At 35.6% G+C, this 17,353-nt stretch overlaps 1 protein-coding gene across 1 annotated transcript in view; it reads right to left on the bottom strand.

Moving 5' to 3' along the window:
- Positions 1–17,353, bottom strand: part of DOK6 (docking protein 6) — a 269,235-nt gene that overhangs the window by 88,011 nt on the left and 163,871 nt on the right. Inside the window, exon 5 of the mRNA XM_074877431.1 lies at positions 13,386–13,575. Within this exon, the coding sequence (XP_074733532.1) occupies positions 13,386–13,575 (190 nt within the window). The remainder of the gene's footprint in view (positions 1–13,385; positions 13,576–17,353) is intronic.

A 17,353-nucleotide genomic window follows, 5' to 3' on the forward strand; every position in this document is an offset into this window, starting at 1 on the left:
TAAGGAACTGATATAGAGCCAGGTTTAGAACCATACATAGAACCAGGAAAAAAAAAAGGCAAATTAGTCATTTAATTATAATGTGTATTCAAAACATCAGTTTTCCCAGTTTATTCAAAATGAATGCTGCATTCTCTCATTTTAAAAGTGGGACACACGAAGTGTGAAGAAATGATGAAGGGAACACTCTAAGCACTCTATGCTCTATGTTTTTTGACTACTTCAAAATAAGGCATTTTAAGTGTCCCCTTGTCCCCTCCCCTTTTAAATGCACCATCAATAATGGTTCTCACCACTTAAAGCATTTATGGTCAGCCACTCTGAAACTTTCAGTACACTATGATTTTATCATGATGGGGATTTAAGCACTGCTGTCTTCTTTCAATGTCACTCTCTCCATCTTCAAGGTATGAGAGCTACTGCTTTAACCATTGTGGCCACAGAGGAATTCTCAGAAAGTCATATGCAAATATTATGGGCACACAGGGTTATCCAGAGACACTCACCATGATATGTATGTATACTATTGAGCAATTAACATATGTTAAAAATATCCGAGGATTCATCAACACTAATCTCAAACCTGGCAGGTTGTCAGCTCCAGTTTGGGAGTAGCCTGCCACAGCAGCAACCCCTGGGACAGGCAAAAGCACCAGGGATGAGACAAGTCAGGGATTTGTTTAAAAAAAAAAAGCTATATTTCTCAGCTGTTGACAGTAAGAAGTCTTAGCTGAAGGCCACGTTTCTGGTCTAAACTTTAACTAGACATGTATACAGACAAAAGCAGCCAAATAATGCCTTTGGTGGTAAACTGGATGTGCAATAATAACATAACATCAAAAAATAATTACAGAAAATGTACAGCCCCCACCACGAGTATAAAGCATTAATTGAACTTCTACCAATTTTCTACATACGGTATTTAATTTAGAGAGGAAACATGACTTCCCTCCCACTTGCTTTAACTTTTCCTCTTTGCCATAAGGCAGGTAGGAGTGAAGTAGACAGATTTTCCCTGTTTTCTCAATTGCAAACAGTAGCAATTCTGTTATGGATCAAACAAGTCGCACTGTATTCACCTGGCATCTCTAACTCCAACTTTGATTGTGTATATGATATCCTTGTGTTAGTGCTTCCATCACTGGAAAAACTCTCTGTCAGGATTTGTCATTAGCCTGATAGCTAAAATCAACTGTAGTTTATGTTCAGGTAAGTAGCAGCTTGATAAGTTCCTGAGAACCCTAAAATTTTTTTTTGTAAAATTTTGTTACATAAAAAAAGACACTCCTTTCAATTACACAATTAAGTGGGTAGGAAAAGGTTCAAGTGGATAAAAGAAGTGTGAAACCAAGAAACAAATAAATTGAGTCCTGCAAAAGGAAATCATCACAAAGAATTGCATATCAAATCATGCAGAAAAAGGACAGGAAAAGTATACAAAATGATAAAAAATAAGCAGAAAGCAGTGTTCAGATTATGGTTACACACTTGGGATCCCTGCATATTTTCTTGTAATATCCCATATCTCATATCATATCTTCTTTTCAAAACCTCATGGGATGCAATGGCTAGCCATTTTCTGATGTTTTGACAAATGTATATTTCCACCTCTGATTAACAGCAATCAGTTATGCTGATTAGGTTCTCTTAGTTGAATATATACTGTGAGTCCTGTGTGAAACTACTGATGCTGTACTGGATAAAGGCATCTTTTATGTTATCTATAGTGAGGATTTTGCTTAAAACAAAAAGGTTTAAGTAAGAATGGCAAGAACTGTGGCCATTGTGTGCATGTGCCACCATCTATTTCAGGCAAATATTCCTTCAGACCAGTTTTCTGCATAGCACGAGATGCTAGTAATTGACAGGAAATGCACCTTGACAAGTCCATCAGAAGAGGGAAAAAACAAAGACTGAAAAACAAATTTGGGATAGTAGAATCTAGAAGTATGAAATACATCTTCTCTAATGCATTAAATTTTTAAGCACAGCTCTCTTCCCAGGGAACTTGCAGCATTGTTAGAAAGCAAAATGAAAAAAGCAATTGTCCTTTGCTGTGAAAAAACACTAACAAGCTACTTTTACACTTGAGCTTACTAGTCTAGTTCAATATTTCAGAGTTTAGGCTTCTGCTGTTCTACACTGCCTTAGTAATATTTTTATAATAAATTTATAACAGCCAGGAAAGTACTATGAAGACAGGAATGTGTCAGTCCCTTCTGTCCATGATTCTGTATGCCATGTTTAAAAAATCCATGAACTATAGATGCAATACCTACTCGCTACACCAAACATTTATATATATAGCTATCCAAAAAGGGAAGCCCTATAGGTGGCAGAAGAGAAAGGGTACAAATCCCTTATGTGCAGAATGATATATAATGGATTTTCATGGTTCTTATGCAGCAAAAGATGACCATGCCTTCCCTGGCATTTACACATAATAGCTTGGGCATGTTTGTGGCTATTTCATGTATGCCATTAAAACCATTTTAAGTATCCTAGGTAACATTTAAAAAGGCTTTTGAAGTATTTCCCCATTTTGTCACTCTGGAACATTCATATTGTAGGTATCTTTCATATCATAGACAGAATATTAGTCTCAAGATAAATGCTAATATACATTTCTATTTCTGTGTATTACTATTTCTGCTCTAATTTCTCGGATGGTCCTTTTTATCAGCTATTTGACACTACTTCCACATGCACGGAACACTTTTTTCTTGGCTGCCCTCCATTTCATCTGAGCTTCTAAGGCTGAGAGCTAATCATACTGATTTTTCTTTTTTTTTTTTTTTTTTTTTCTCTCTCTGAGAAATTGGTCCAATGGGGCTTAGAGAAGCCTCCCATAAAAAGGTAAAGTACCTGTGAAATGAAATAGTTGAGATGGAGTTGTCAACATCTGCCAATGACTAGCACTTATACTGGCCAACTTCTCGCTACTTTTTGCTCAGATCTTCCATGCTTTCTGATTAGAAGTTGTTCCTAAAATGCTACATATATTTCAAAAGCTGCTACAGTGTTCCATCAGAAAACCAGCTACCTTTTGCTTTTATGCAGATGTCGCTCCCTATCTATTTCTGCCTTACCAGCTCATGTATTTCATCACAACATTCCTATCTCCTCCTATTCCATGTGCTTAGCCCATTCTGTGCCTGCCTCCCCAAACCCTCCTTCCTATTTTCACCAACCCCCTGAGTTTCTTTTAGTCCCAGCAAGCTGGTCCACTTGCTGTCCAATGTGTGTGCAAAACAGCCTTAGCACACTCATACTCTGGTCCTTTCCAGACCAGTGTTGGTTTGCATCACTGCTGTCACTCTTTATTCTCTGGTGGCAGTGACAGTACTCTTAGATAAGTATGTCACCAGAAATATAGATGATCCAACCTGATCGTTCATTAAATAAAGGTTTGGCAACCTCAGTCATCATCTGAAAGAACTTCAGTGTTTTCCCTAGACTATAAAACTTTTTGTCCTTCAATCCCATTCTGACAGTAAATTATACTTATGGTCAGACAGTTTCAATTTTTTTGTTTTCAAATATGGCACTAATAAATGCAGTTTTTCAATAAATGATGATAATTTTTATTTACTTTTATAGCCAACTCGATGAAATTTCAGCCACGATAGCACACATTTCAGGAAAATAAAATCTCTCCTGTCATTCATCCCAAAATATTGTTTTCAAAAAGTGTATCAGGGATCATTTAAAGCGTCATTTTAAAGGAAGGATATTTTTCAAGCTGGACAGAGAATTAAAAAAAAGTAGTAAAAAAATGTGAAAATCTGCTTTGCTGCACTGGTTCAAGCAAGCCATGCAAGTACAATGTTATACTTGACTTTTCGGCCACTGACAGGATAATCAAGTAGATGAAACATCTCGGTGAATTATAGCACTGTACTGAGTTTTATTCCAAAAAGTCAGAAAGATCAAATGATGTTTAGAGCAGCTGAGATTGAGGCATTCCATTAGACGCTCTCCCTCCCCTCTTTCTAATAAGATGGAAGCTTTTTAGAAAATATGTGACAAATGACTACTCACAGCAGAAATAAATCACACACCACAGAGTACAGCATTATTAATAGTGCAATAATAGTAATAACTTACTGTGATAGCAAAGAAGTACTATTAGGAGGGACACAGTAGCTAATAGCATTTCCTCTAACAGGGGGTAAGGGACAAACCTTCCTTCAGTACCTTATAAATAAGTGGAAGATTAAAGGAGCCTGTGGGACCAGTCAAGCACACCTCAAAAATAGCCTGACACTTCCAGAATGCTATTGAACAGACACTGCCGATGAAGTGCTCTCCATCTCCCCTGTGTGACAATATTTTGATAGTTCTTTAGTTAATTTAAATTAGAGTGAGAGGACACTTAGTTGCAGTAAAAGACTTGAGGGGGGCATAATGTATGATAATGCTAGGAGGGCTGTGACATGGTTTTCAATTATTAGGCTTGTTTTCTCCTTAGCAAAGTACTTTGTGAAAACAAAACCTGAAATTTAGCACATGGATTTACATTCAATCAGCATTTATCACGGCTATCTAAAAAATGAGAGGAATTACAAATGCTCAATTTAATAGTTCTTTCAGGTCCTCCTATTTAGTTATATACCTATTTTTGGAAGAACACATTTTATATTATGTGTCTTTAAATATATTCACGTGCATGTGTATTTGTCTTAGTGGCAAATGTCCAAAAAAGTAATTTGGATTTCATTAAGACTGCAGCTGTTGAGAAGTGGTGAATAGTGTATATCAGAATTTTTTAGCATGTTTTAATGGTTTGAACCAAGATATCCTAGGTATTCTCTGGTTTCTATGGACATAAAATTAAAAAAAACCCCACATTTTAACACAAAAAGCAAATGAATGTGAACTCCCCATACATTTACTTTCAATATTATTTGTTTACCTACAGATTTTTACAGAAGAGCAGAATTTGTTTTTTCTAATTAATGACATCATTAATGAACTTAATTAATTAATGGATGAAAATATTCATTACCTTAATGATTATTGATTGATTTTTGAAAAAAAAAAAGTAAAAAAACAGCAATAGAAAAAAAAAACTTAAAAGTTAGTAACCTCCACAGTTACTCACATAGTCTAACACAGTCATGGGTGCACTGAGATCACATATGTAAGTATGTTCGGAAATGTGTATATGCAATAGACATATATATATAAATCTCTGTTGGTAATGGCATTCAGCTTCCTAATGAAGAGCCAGAATACAGCTACTGAAAAAAAGAATCACCATGGAAATTTCCACACTCGAGTTTCTGCTCTCACACTATTACTATATCTAGAATACAGAAGTATTTCTGGAACTGCTATACATCTGTGAATGACAGTAAAGGCCAAAACAACTCTATTGACCTCTTTTTGAAGCAAAGAAGTTGCTGGGTACTCTCATTCTCTAGAAAAGCTATATCTTAGTAAAGTTAACAAAAAAGATGCCAATAAGCATTTTATAAGTGAGTTGTTTATATGTGAGAACAATGAATTAACACTATCTGAAAGAACAGGGGGAATTGGGCAGATACTTGTCAAACCTTCCAAGACCAGCCTGGTAAAGTAGCTTTCTCAGCTCATGAGTAGTGACCGTCAGTCATGCGATACTCAACTTGATTCCAGTATAATCAAGTCCCAAGACTGAGAGAAAAATAAAATTTCCATTGCAGTTTTTCACATGTGACATAAAAGAGACAACTGTTCAGACACTAAAATGACCTTGAGAATAAATTTATATGCCAGCTGAAGCAGAGGAACCACAGTTTCTGACAACAAATGAAGCCCAAAAATGTTTAAAACTGTGATCCTTTATGCTTCTCCAGTGCTCTCTGTGTGTATGTGCAAGCATGGGTTTGCACAGGTTCCTACATATTCATCAAAAAGGCTCTTTTGTTGTGCAAATTCCAGCCTTTGCATTTTGATTACTTCCTTCTATGTTTGTACAGTACACAGCCGCAGCATAGAGGATATTTCAAATCTCCTCCTCAATCGATGATACTACATTCATAAGCTTTGGAGAAAAGGAGGATTTATTTGTGCTTAGCATTCTTGCTGGCTAGATGGTTCCCTGTGCAAAATGTGGCCTTCTGGACTGCCCTTTGTGAAGTGTTTAACACTTGTCTACTTTCTGTATAGATAATTAGGTGCCCAGTTTCAGCATTTTTAATTAGCTCATGCAAATAGACTTGCTGAGGGAGAGATGTAACAGTATTTAAATGCTAAAATAGACACTCTGGCTCTTATTGTAAATGGTATCTACATAAAAAATGAAGAACATTATGAATTTTATTACTACTTTGTATGTATGAGTTTCTGAGTTTTGCTGTTGATTTTTTTTTTTTTTTAATGGGGCTTTTTTATTGTTTTACTTTTCAAATCTGAGATATTTCAGTCCTCCTGAGGTAGACAGTTAAATGTTATTATGACTCTTGGAGAGAAAAGGACCTGCTGCTGGGGCATCTCAAGTTATTTGGAACTGCCATATGTGATTAATTATTGGTATTGTTCACTGTGGAATTCAAAGGTTAAAATGTAGAGTTGAAACAATAAGTGAGTCCTAATGTGATTAAGAGTGTATGAATTATTGCATGTGCTTCTTCTCTGCTCATACATTACACATCAATAACTTCATTAGTCAGATTCAGCATCAGGAATATTAATCCAGCAATGCATGCATACAGCAGAGTGTATGTGTAAAAAAGGGACAATTAGAATATGGCAAGTAAATAACAAATCTGGGTTCAAGTGTGGATGTAAAGCCATCTGAAAGCAAAATGGTGGCTGGTCTCAAAATATTTTAAAATAAGCCCTATTTTGATTATGACATAAACCATGTTATGAAGGGAGAAGGCAAATTCTGCACTTCAATTGAAAGGCACCGTTCTTGTTATCTCAGGATCATCAGAAGGAACATAACATGCTGTCTATTAATACATTAGGCAAGCACAATATAATTCTTAGCAATTTCATTAAAAATCTTTGTAACATTTGAATTATACCAATGATATTGGATAACTAGTGATCAGCTGAAAACTCAAGCTGTGCCCTCTGGGTTGTAAAATAAGCAAATATGAGCCACTTCTATAGATATCACAGAGATTATGGCTTTCCTTCTGAGCTGTATGTCTTTTGTGTTAACTGGATGAATTTTGGGTGACTGTTTTTCTAACTGCATATCTTTCATTCAGTACAAATGAATAAGGAAATTTACTGGTTAGACAATGGTGAATTATTGAATTAGTGATGTGCTCATTCCTATTGATTTAGTATTTGTAAATTTGTTCATTACTATGCTACATAACTTCACCTGTGCAGGCTGCTGCTCTGTCCTAGGAGTCACTGACTTCTCAATCTATTTGTGAGAAAATTACAGCTTAATAAAGGTAACGTTATTCTTTCAATATATTGCCTTTTTTGAGATGCCATTGTTCTTCTCATCAAAATTAGAGCTTTCACAGCAAAGTGGAATGTCTCAGGCATTCTTTGTCAGTTGGAGAAAATATTTTGTACGTGTGTATATCATAGCTGAATTTTCAAAAGAGGGACTAAAAAAAAGCATAACACTTTAGAAGGTACAATAAAAATTTAGGATAAAGCAGGTTGTATATAATCCCTTCTTCTCTCTGCCATATTCATTATACTGTGGAGAATTTGTTATGTGAGTTTTGGTGGAACTTGCTCTGGCTTACCAATGCTAGAGCAGCCTGAGAGGAGCCTTGGAACCTTATAAATCACTTCTTCAATGAGCTATATTAGTTTCCGCTAGTAAAAGAGTTCTTCAATTAGGTACCATGATCAAAACCAGAATAAGAGGCCTGTAGATGAGTTAAACATATAACTTCCTTTAAATAGGGTTTAAGTGAATCAGATGACTAACATGGAACTTATTCCAGAGCAAGAATTTGGCAGAAGGCAAGCTGAGAGCTGGAATGAAGTTGGAATGGAAAAAAGGTAGGAATGGAACTGCAGTTAAAACATATTACAGTATAACCTTGGCACTGCTAAATACTAGGAACTAATTAAACCTCTTCAGTGGTAAAAATGCCACTTTTCCTAAAATTAGAGCTATGTGATTACTGAAAAAAACAAGGGGATGATACATACAAGAGTTTCCTGTTTCTTTTTTAAAGTTATTTTCAGATTTTAGCAATACATACTGCCTGGGGAAAGAATATGAGAAAGAAATGAAGAGGCAGTAAGAAAACAGATAAAACAAAAACACAGAAAATTCACCTAATGGGTAAATAGGCTTCCTGAAAATATTACAAGGTGTAAAGGAAGAAAAAGATCCTAACAAGCTTAACTATGAAGTGTGGGATACTGAGAGCTCTAAGATAATGTTTACGTGAAAGGATAAATCTACTTATTGCAGCTGCACTTGAGTACTCATACTGCTTCCCAACTCAAAGCAACTTACAAATTGTATGACAAGCTTATGATTTACCACGATATTTAGAATTATTTATAATACATGATTCTATTATAAACCTATGACAAATTTAATCCACAATTTAGATAAACCACCAGCAATCAGGAATTGAAGGAATTTCTTCAGGGAGGTATAGACCTGAGTTAATATGTACATCAGTGTATGAAGTCCCAGAACAACTGTCTCAGGAGGCACATACATAAGGGGCCTCTCCCAACATAAGAGAAAAAGAGGATGTTTCCTGTAACTTAACTTTAAGGGTTAATTGACTAATACATTTCACATTAACACCAAAAACCACCACAGAGGACTGACAGACAAATGAAAGATTTCAGTCAGATGTAGTGCCTGAAGCAAAGACTGAACTTTCTGCTTCAGATAACCCTGGCATCTGTGTATCTACCACTGAGAAAATGAGTATGTCAGTCTTGGGTCACATAAATGGAAAAAAAAATCTGACAAATTCTCATGTCACCACTCTGCAATGCTTGAACTTAATATTTCTCAACCAAAGAAACAGATTCCAGATCTTAGAAGTGACAGAGAATACCACATTTCATTACATTTTCTCTGATGAAGAAAAAAAAAAAAAAAAACCAAAATCAAAGGCCAATAAAGAGGAAGAGTTTAGTGTGGTCTCTGAATGCACAGTGTGAATTAACTTGGAAATACTTGAATAAAACAGAAGGAGTGTATCATGGATTTGTGGCTCATTCTGGTCTCAAAACTCCAAGAACAAACCTACTTCCTCCACCTCTTTACTCAGCTGGAAACTTAAAGTATTTGACAAAGATTGGCTGGGGCTTCCACAGCCTCATGTCCTCATTGTATTTTCTCACCGTGTTTAACTTTACTTCAGCTTGACTTTGGCTTATTTTTTGGATACTTCTGGCCAGCACTTAACAGACTTGACCAGACAGCTTCCATACATAGAAAATATTGTTTAATGTAAATGGTAGAATTGCAGCGAAGCAAAAGAAAGAACATTTCAAAAGGAATTAAGAGTCCACATGTGTTTATTTTTCTCAGTGTCTCAATTCTGAATTGAAGTCTCCTCTTATGCTCCTAAAATGTGCCCCAGCCAGCTTGTTTTTCTAAAAGGAAAGCTTGGACAACTGCCTTCTGCAGTTTCCAGAGAGTGAAGTTTAAACAATGCTTAAGGCCTTTGTTATGGATTGTTCGGTTTACATCCTGTAACTTCAGCAGGAGTCTGAAAGCAGTGTCTTCACACCTGATCTGGGCTATAAAATATTTAATCTGTACCTGTTTTACTACTTTTCTGTCATGTTTCTTGGATTGCACGTAATTATTGAAATCCAGTGCAAATTTACAGTACTTTCATCTGGACAGTTAGGCAGGCATTCCGTAAGGAGCACACTTCCCATTTCAGGGGCCTAAGCGCAGAGAGAGTCAGGGACTAATGCCCATGTGTGTGGAGTAGCAGTTCCAAAAGTCTGAAAAGAAATAAGTGCACCTGTGCAGATCAACTGCATTCTTATGCACAGTGGCTCCAACATATCCAATACCCAAAATAATGAGAATGAGGTGTCTGAACACATTATACCTGTTCAGAAATTAAGGAAATCCTGTTGACTCATTGATGATTCAACATTAGAATTCCCCAAGCAAATCCAAATCTGGTCAGGTGGAAAGCCTAGTTCTTGGAAAAGTAAATGCTAGGCTCCTACCTTACGTGCTTTGAACTACTGTGGATCCATTCACTGTGTTAGATACACAGTGTTAATCACTACAAAGCTATTGAAGTGTCTAATGGAGTTATGAATTACTATTTTCTGATTGATGGATAGATTGCATGGGATTAACCCTAATCAGATACTTCAAATTATGAGAATCTCTCCATCCAGCATGGAACTAAATCACACAAAACTGTGCTTCCCCCAAATCTCAGCAGAGTTTGGATAGGGAAGAACACAAATTAAGTAAATCACTGTGCAAGAAATATTTAATTCCATTGGTTCACTGAATAATGAAAAATAAGGATGGGTCTAACTTCATAGGTAGTGTGAAGATACATATTTACAAACTCTAATTCAGTGCAAAACTAAACAGAAAAATCTGGCAGTTTAAGAGAATCTGTGTTCATTCCTCCCGTATTTTAGACATCCTCCAAATCGAGTAGTTATTACGTTTCATTAACCAAGTGAACAGTTTAGTTTTATATATCTGAGTCCATATTCCATTTAAATGCAAAGCAATATATTTATTAAAAGATAAATTTAATTGTCTGAAAGCTTAATTTTGATCCATTTATTTACCATAGTATCTCCTTGTGAATATGTTCTATTTATTTTAATGGAACGGATTTATTTTCTTAAACAAAGCAATACCAAAACTGAGGATGGATAACAAACACATAAAACTGAGCTCTTAATGCTCATGTAAACCTCATACACATATACCGCATAGCTGTTAAAACTCAGCAAAAAATAAGAACCTATTTAAAAATATTTCCTTTAAAGCAATTGTCTACATTTAATATTTAAGCCTTAGGGAAAAATTAAAGCAACAACACTTTTACTGCATAACATTCTCATAAAACATGGATGAGTGCTTCACTTCTGATAAGACAGCATACATCACAAGTTTACTGTAGTAAGGTACTAGCAGATCAAGGGACAATGAAAATTATGTTCAGAAAGAAAGATGCTGATTAAAAAATAAAAATAAAACCTCAAACAAATTAACAACAGATTTTAAGATGAGCATTAGTGTTGCCCTATGTAGTCTTCAGACGTTACTGAAGATAATATCTTTTCTCTAGCCCTATTTTTTACCTCTACATTTTTTTGCCAGTCTAAATCTAGCCTTTATGCATTTCCAAATCACATGGATAAAGCACTCCCAAGCAAGCAAAAGGGAGGAATTAGATCAAAGACAATAAAGCATGACAGATAAAGGCAGAGCTAGCTCATAATAATAAAACACAGGAAAACAATCCACTTTTCATCAGGTTACATGGTCCATAGATTGTAGGGGAAGACGATATTTAGATACTAGTATGGAATTAAAATACTGTAGGAGGCTTGGAAAAGCAGAGAGATAAAATCACATTTTAGTTGAATATATACAATCACTATGCATAGTTAGTACTGCTGTGCCGCCATAGATAAAAATAGAGCAGTACAGAAAGAAACTATCCTGTAAAAAAAAAGAATTTCACTATGATATATACTGACATTTTTCATAATTAAAACACTGTAGAGAATGACACACCTACATTTTGAGACATGAATAAGAAATCAACTTCAAGTGATTAATCTGAATTAATTTTAACAGCTTAATTTTAGTTAACGACAATTCCCATGTCCAAAGATAGTTTCCTTCAGAATCAATTACAAGAAGTGGGTCTACTCACAGATATATTACTCCAAATAAGCAAACATTAGTAAGCCCTCAATCATTACCTTTTTATGCAAAAATAACCCTTTCCCCTTTAATAAAATACAAATACAAATTCAAATTGCAAATACAAATTCAAATACAAATTCAGCCAAAGAGTCAGATGAGGGGGATATTCACAAAGAATGGGATAAAGCTAAATCTTAAGGTTTTTGTTTCTTTGCTTGCTTGCTTGCTTGCTTGGTTTTCCCCAGAATAATATGGTGGGTTTCAGGTATTGTTTTTGGCATTTTATTTGCTTTCTGGTATTGCACAGGTATGCTGCTTGAACTAGTTTCACATGAGATAGTTTGAGGCCTAGGGGAAGGAATGATTTAGCAAATTATTCTTGCTACAATTGTATATTGAATGAGCCCCACAGCTTAACCATTGAAATGAAATTGTAATGGGTCAGCTGTTGCTAATTTTTAGTAAAACAATACTAAATTAAAAAAAGTAATGATGTCTTAATGATTTTTAATGGTGAAGTCATCACAGAAAAGTAGCAGAGCACTAAAATGCTCTGGTAGCATCCGTCTGGATATAAAAAGTTACGAGTTAAGTGGTAGCTCCCATCTATAAGAAACTGCAGAAGGATTTTGGTCATTACCTCCTTAGGCTGTAGGGTCCATACGATCCATACTTTTGTTTGTGATCACCAACTGTACTTTTGTGAATATTTGTTAATGATATTGAATAAGTACACATCGAAATGCATATGAAGATTTTTAACAAGGCAGTGTGGCTAACCCAAGAGTGTAGAGACACCTGTAATTTCACAGATTGACTCAGCAAATTCAGGCTCTGCATAAGGGAGTATGACAAACTTAGAAAAGTCTAGAACCATAAAAAACAAGATGAAACATCACTGAAGACAGAGATAAATGCAGAATTATTTCTGCGCAGAAACACAGAAAAGGCAGTGGACCTAATGGTAATATATGAAATTCTTAAAAAAGATATGAAAGGGAGGCAAAACAGAGCTCCACGGACATTTAAAACTGATCTGAGGATGGAAATGGCAATGAGGATTAAAACTGCAGGCAGAAAAAAGAGCTAGCCTTTTTATGGGTTCACAATGTTCTCTGTACTCCTGCTTGCAATTATACTCTAGGGTGGCAATCAGTCATCAGGAACATCCAAAAAGAGTAATATCTACCATTAATGAAAGTTATTCCATTCATACTGTGTGATGAGCCTGTTCCATGATCCAGAATTAATTTCTTCTACATCAAAAGTAGTCAAATTATACCACACTAGTGTTTAAGCACAGTGAGACTCATAAACTTTAAGAATGACAATTCAACCACAGTTAAATAAAAGTCAGAGGAAGCTTAAACATATTTTAAATATAAGATATTAATGCTTATTTCGAACACTGCGTTTAATATAGTGAAAAGTAATATTCAACAAACAGAAGTCTATGGAGAGAGCATGTATTCTGTCTTTCTTTATAATGAGAGGCTAATCTAATTTATCAGGCTGCTTCTCAAAAATCACTGCTTATTTTTTCTTCTTGCTGCTTCTCCTTAGCTCTTACCTTCCAGACTCAAATGTGAACCATGTTGAGTCACGTCCGTATCTCCTCAAAGAGCTCAGAGGCCACATGACCAGCTTGACCTTGGCATTGTGGATGTCCCAGAGATAGATGTTTTCATGGGTGATCTGCATTGTACATTCCCCATAGATATCTAAATTTGGTGTAGGCATAAGATATACATTGAATCGTTCTGGAAAAAATAAAGCACAGAATAAGGCATCACCAGTTAAAGCAAGATTTTATACTGGGCAAGAAAAATAAAATCAAGTCTTTAGTTACTGATGTTTCAGAAATCAAGGCCAAATTTCTAGCCTTGAACAGAGGTGAGGATCCACTGATGTTGAAGAAGTCTTGCTAGTGTACATGTAAGGAGTAAGAGGAGAATCTTCTGCATTTCATTTTCATTATAAATAATGCAGCAGACGGAAACATCTTTCACAGATGATCTGCATAGTCCTCTTTGACATACGTCCCCAGCAATTTAACTGAAGCCCTTTATCCTCACATTAAGGTCCCCGACTCTATGCAAATCAGAATTCACAACGACTTGAACTCTGACAGATACTACTCTCTCAAAGAATAAAACTACAGGTATCTTGGCAAAACCTGTATGTACAACCATTGCCTCTTAGAAGAACTGTCCTTGAAATTACAAACCCAGATTTACTTATTGAAGCTTGTTAATAATTACATTTTTTGTGTTCAGTTTCTATTTATTTGCCAGTCATTATCATTTCTCAGATTAATAGCATTTTTAATCATCTGTGGCTTTCTTGAAAAATCTGATTCAACACCATATATTATTATGGTCATGACATAAATTGCTATCAGCTGCACTTCCACTGCAAAATGCACTCATTGCAGTAAGAGGTCAAGGGCATTAACAATTTTCTGAAGTGCCTGAATTTCATGTGATTTAATAAGCAGCGCAAAAACTATCCTTAAAAAAAAAAAAAAAGGGAAAAAAGGAAAAAATCCAAGATGATATAAACCACCATTAACTCCTATGGAAGGAAGTAAACCACAGCAATAGCAAGACAATTTTAAATAAAAATGCAATTTTCTTTGAAGAATAATTAATGTTTCTATGAGTTGCTCCTACAAAGAATGAAAAACTCAGTTAAATTTCAGGTTGTACAGTTGGAAGTGCTAGCTTATATTTTAACTCTAAAGGCACTAAAATCTTATGGCTTAATATCATACTATGGGAGAGTGTAGTTGATTCACAACTTCCTCTCACAATTTTCTTTCATTTTTGAAATAGGATACAAATGCAAAATTTCAATGCTACTGCACTGAACGGTTGACAAAAAAGAACTATTTAAAGTATGAACATGAACAATGATCATTTAATAAACAGTACTGGGAAAATGTACTTCAAAGGGACACCTGGTAGGAAAATTGTCTCCAACTACTTGATAAAAGAATGACAGTTTGGTGTGGAACATTTTTAATCCACCATTTGCACTGAACTCATGGTGTCCTCATAAAAATTAGGAAGGAATTTAAAGTAATCAGAAGAGGAATTAAGTGAGAGAAGTTTATCGTAAATCAAAATTAGGTGCAACTTCCCATTGTGTTTGACACTGAATACCACAGGCATTATATGTCCATTTTTTAAACTTTTAATATATATATATATTTCTGACAAATCAGTGAAAATATTACAAATAAATGAATTAATATGTGTTAGAAATGTGTGAGTATGTGTGTGTGTGAATAAAGTAGCAAAAGTTTGGCTGAGGAATTAATGGAAGCAGGAAGTGCTGGGTGAGCAGTAAGAATTGCCTCCTTGCATAGCTATAAGTAAACTTGTCATCCCCAATGTTATTCTGTTTCAGCCAATTTAATTTTGTCTTATTAATGACTCCCCAATTGATTCATTCAGTCTCACAGCCATTCAACCTCTTCTCCCAGGCCTAGTTCTCATTAATCACACTAATGGGTGTTAGCCCTAAAAGTTCTATTTTATGACTAAAGTCCCAAGTGTGCAAATCCTAGTGTTGCATAACAGTCTTCTGACACACAGCACAAATAGATTAACAGGTGCTGCTGAGATCACTGCAAAGAATTTCCCCTAGCCCTCAGAGGAGTGCATTGGGCACATGTCTAACCTAACACCTAGTAAATGGAAAGACTCACACATAGGAGCATGGGTCAATGTCTGCATTGGGAAATGAATGGAAGAGAACAAGAGGACTTATACTTTTTAATGGAATTATATTTTTTTATGTATGTATATTTATGCCTTTTTTCAGTATCCATTTGTCATTGTGATGGTCATGCAAAAATGTGTAGGAGCTACGCAGGTGTGCTTTTATTATATATTTGACTCCAGTTTTGCATTGTCATGCTGTTACTTATTGTTACGTACCTCCTCTATTTGAAAGAAAGATACAGATGACTGACATATCATCTGATTCTCTTTTACATTACAAGAAATCACACAATATGTCTATGGAGGAATCGAGCTACTATGTGAGTATGGAAATCTTTCGCTTTCCCTGTCTTCACTGACAGAGTGCCTCAGACAGCAGAGAAAATGGAAAATGGCACAATTATTTTCTGAAGTAAACATTAAACTGGTGTGTTGAAGGCACAGAATATTTCAACTTGGTTTAGAAGTTACCAGGATACTCATGAAATGCTCAGCTTCTCTGAAGTGTTTGAGGATATTATTGCATGAAGGGTATTCAGGACATATGGTATCCTCAAACTGTCAGTAGACATTTGCTGACTTTGCATGGGAGGTCAGTGTTTAAGGTGAGATGTCATGGATTAAAGAAAGTATGTCTGATTAAACTGAACATCAGCTGCAGGGCAAAACATAGCACCCTTGGAACTTACTCAAATTGGCAAGAAAAGCAAGTGTACAAACATATGTGCTGGAGAAGACTGAGGTTGGATATATTTGCTTTTGAAACAAAAAATAATGCTTTTGAGTAATGGGAAATTGAGGACATGGAAAGGTGTAGATACTATTAAATTATTTTAGGAATTAAAACACAGAGTCCAATTTTTCTATTTCAGAAAATATTTACCAGGTATCTAGGCAATGGTAATACAATAATTCAGTTTTTAGTGGCAAATTTTGCCCTTAAACTTATCCAGGCAAGAACATTCATAGGCTAGATTTGGGAATCCCAGCTGAATTCTGTCACCAGGTCATCTGAATCACATTAAATAGGGTATTTAGCTTCTCTGTGGATCAGACACCATCTGCATATGAGTGGGATGAGATTATAACAGTTCGTTGGGCAGTAAGATTAAGTTAATAGAAGTTAATGAGGGACCCAGAAAACAGGGAGATGGAAGAAACCAAACAAGTAGATGATATCCTGTTGGACAAGACAAGGCTGAGACTGAGCACGTGCAATTCCTCAGCATTCAGCATCACTATCCTACTATCTCCTCCAAAACTGGTGAGAGCAAAGTTCAGGGAGTGGGGGAGCCAGGATGAGAAAAAAATGGTGATAAATTGCTACATTTATTATTCTACTCTTTTCAATGTAACTGCTCTTTCCCATCTACTTGAATAATCAGAGCAATGCTTCATCATGTAAAGGTGTTTAGCATTTGGGCTTTGGCAAGACTGTGACTTTTAATAACATTTTCCAGAGCACATGAGCATAAGAGTCTTTGTTAAAGTGAGCATATTGACTGAGACGGGGACTTGGCAGCAACTCTTGAAATGCTCTCAGCCTTTCAGCTCAAAGTCCAGCTGTATTGGGGAAGAAAAATGACTGTGAGGCCCAATGATCCTGGTTCTGCCATTTTATCACTGGATTCCTTTGCCTAAATCATCAGTCGGAAAACTGGCCAGGTGACATTGCAATCTTGCAATACAGATGCTTTGTTTCACTTCAGCTTTAATGAGAGGGAAAAACTACTTATGGAAGGAGGCAGTCAGGTTGGTGGGGTATATATAAGAAGAGGCTTTAAAAGCAAACATTCAGTGTCTATCTGGA

The sequence above is a fragment of the Strix uralensis genome, chromosome 1, assembly GCF_047716275.1.
Source record: "Strix uralensis isolate ZFMK-TIS-50842 chromosome 1, bStrUra1, whole genome shotgun sequence".
NCBI classification, from domain to species: Eukaryota; Metazoa; Chordata; class Aves; order Strigiformes; family Strigidae; genus Strix; species Strix uralensis.